A 522-nucleotide genomic window follows, 5' to 3' on the forward strand; every position below is an offset into this window, starting at 1 on the left:
GGGGGTACAGGAGGGGTGGGTCCTCGAGCTGATCTTCTTGATAGTTATATATAATCACAATGGGAAAAGCACTAATATATGGGTAGCTGCTGCATGCTGGCACTCTGCCTAATGCTGTGAGGTGGGTGCCAGTCGTACCTCAATTCCAGGTGAAAGAATGGCGTTCAAGGAGTTCCCTGAGGATTCTGCTTTATGTGGTGACAGGCAGGACAGGAACCCAGGGAGAGGCCATCCTCACCGACCTACCCCTGAATGCCCTTACCCCACCCACCCCTCCTCATACCTGGGCCAGGGCACAGGCACTGGAGAGCAACCAGAAGGGGCAGTCAAGGCAGAGTGGGCACATCTCGAAGCTGTCTGTGCTGTTGCATAGTTCCTGCCTGCAGGGCCAGAGGGAGGTTTGGGAGCTGAGGGTGGCAGGGCTGCTCCTGCCTCCCAGCAAGCCCTGCCCCTTGTCTTTGCTCTCCCCACCACTGCCTTTGCCAGGCCTAGTTTTCCTCTTCTTTTTTTTTTTTTTTGAGT

General features: G+C 55.2%; 1 protein-coding gene across 1 annotated transcript in view; it reads right to left on the minus strand.

The window, feature by feature from the left end:
• ANO7 (anoctamin 7) overlaps positions 1–522 on the minus strand; it is a 37,430-nt gene that overhangs the window by 15,129 nt on the left and 21,779 nt on the right. The window contains 1 exon segment of the mRNA XM_008049860.1: positions 284–380. Coding sequence (XP_008048051.1) covers positions 284–380 — 97 coding nt within the window.

This window comes from Carlito syrichta, unplaced genomic scaffold, assembly GCF_000164805.1.
Source record: "Carlito syrichta isolate Samal-C Ts95f unplaced genomic scaffold, Tarsius_syrichta-2.0.1 Scaffold138451, whole genome shotgun sequence".
NCBI lineage: Eukaryota > Metazoa > Chordata > Mammalia > Primates > Tarsiidae > Carlito > Carlito syrichta.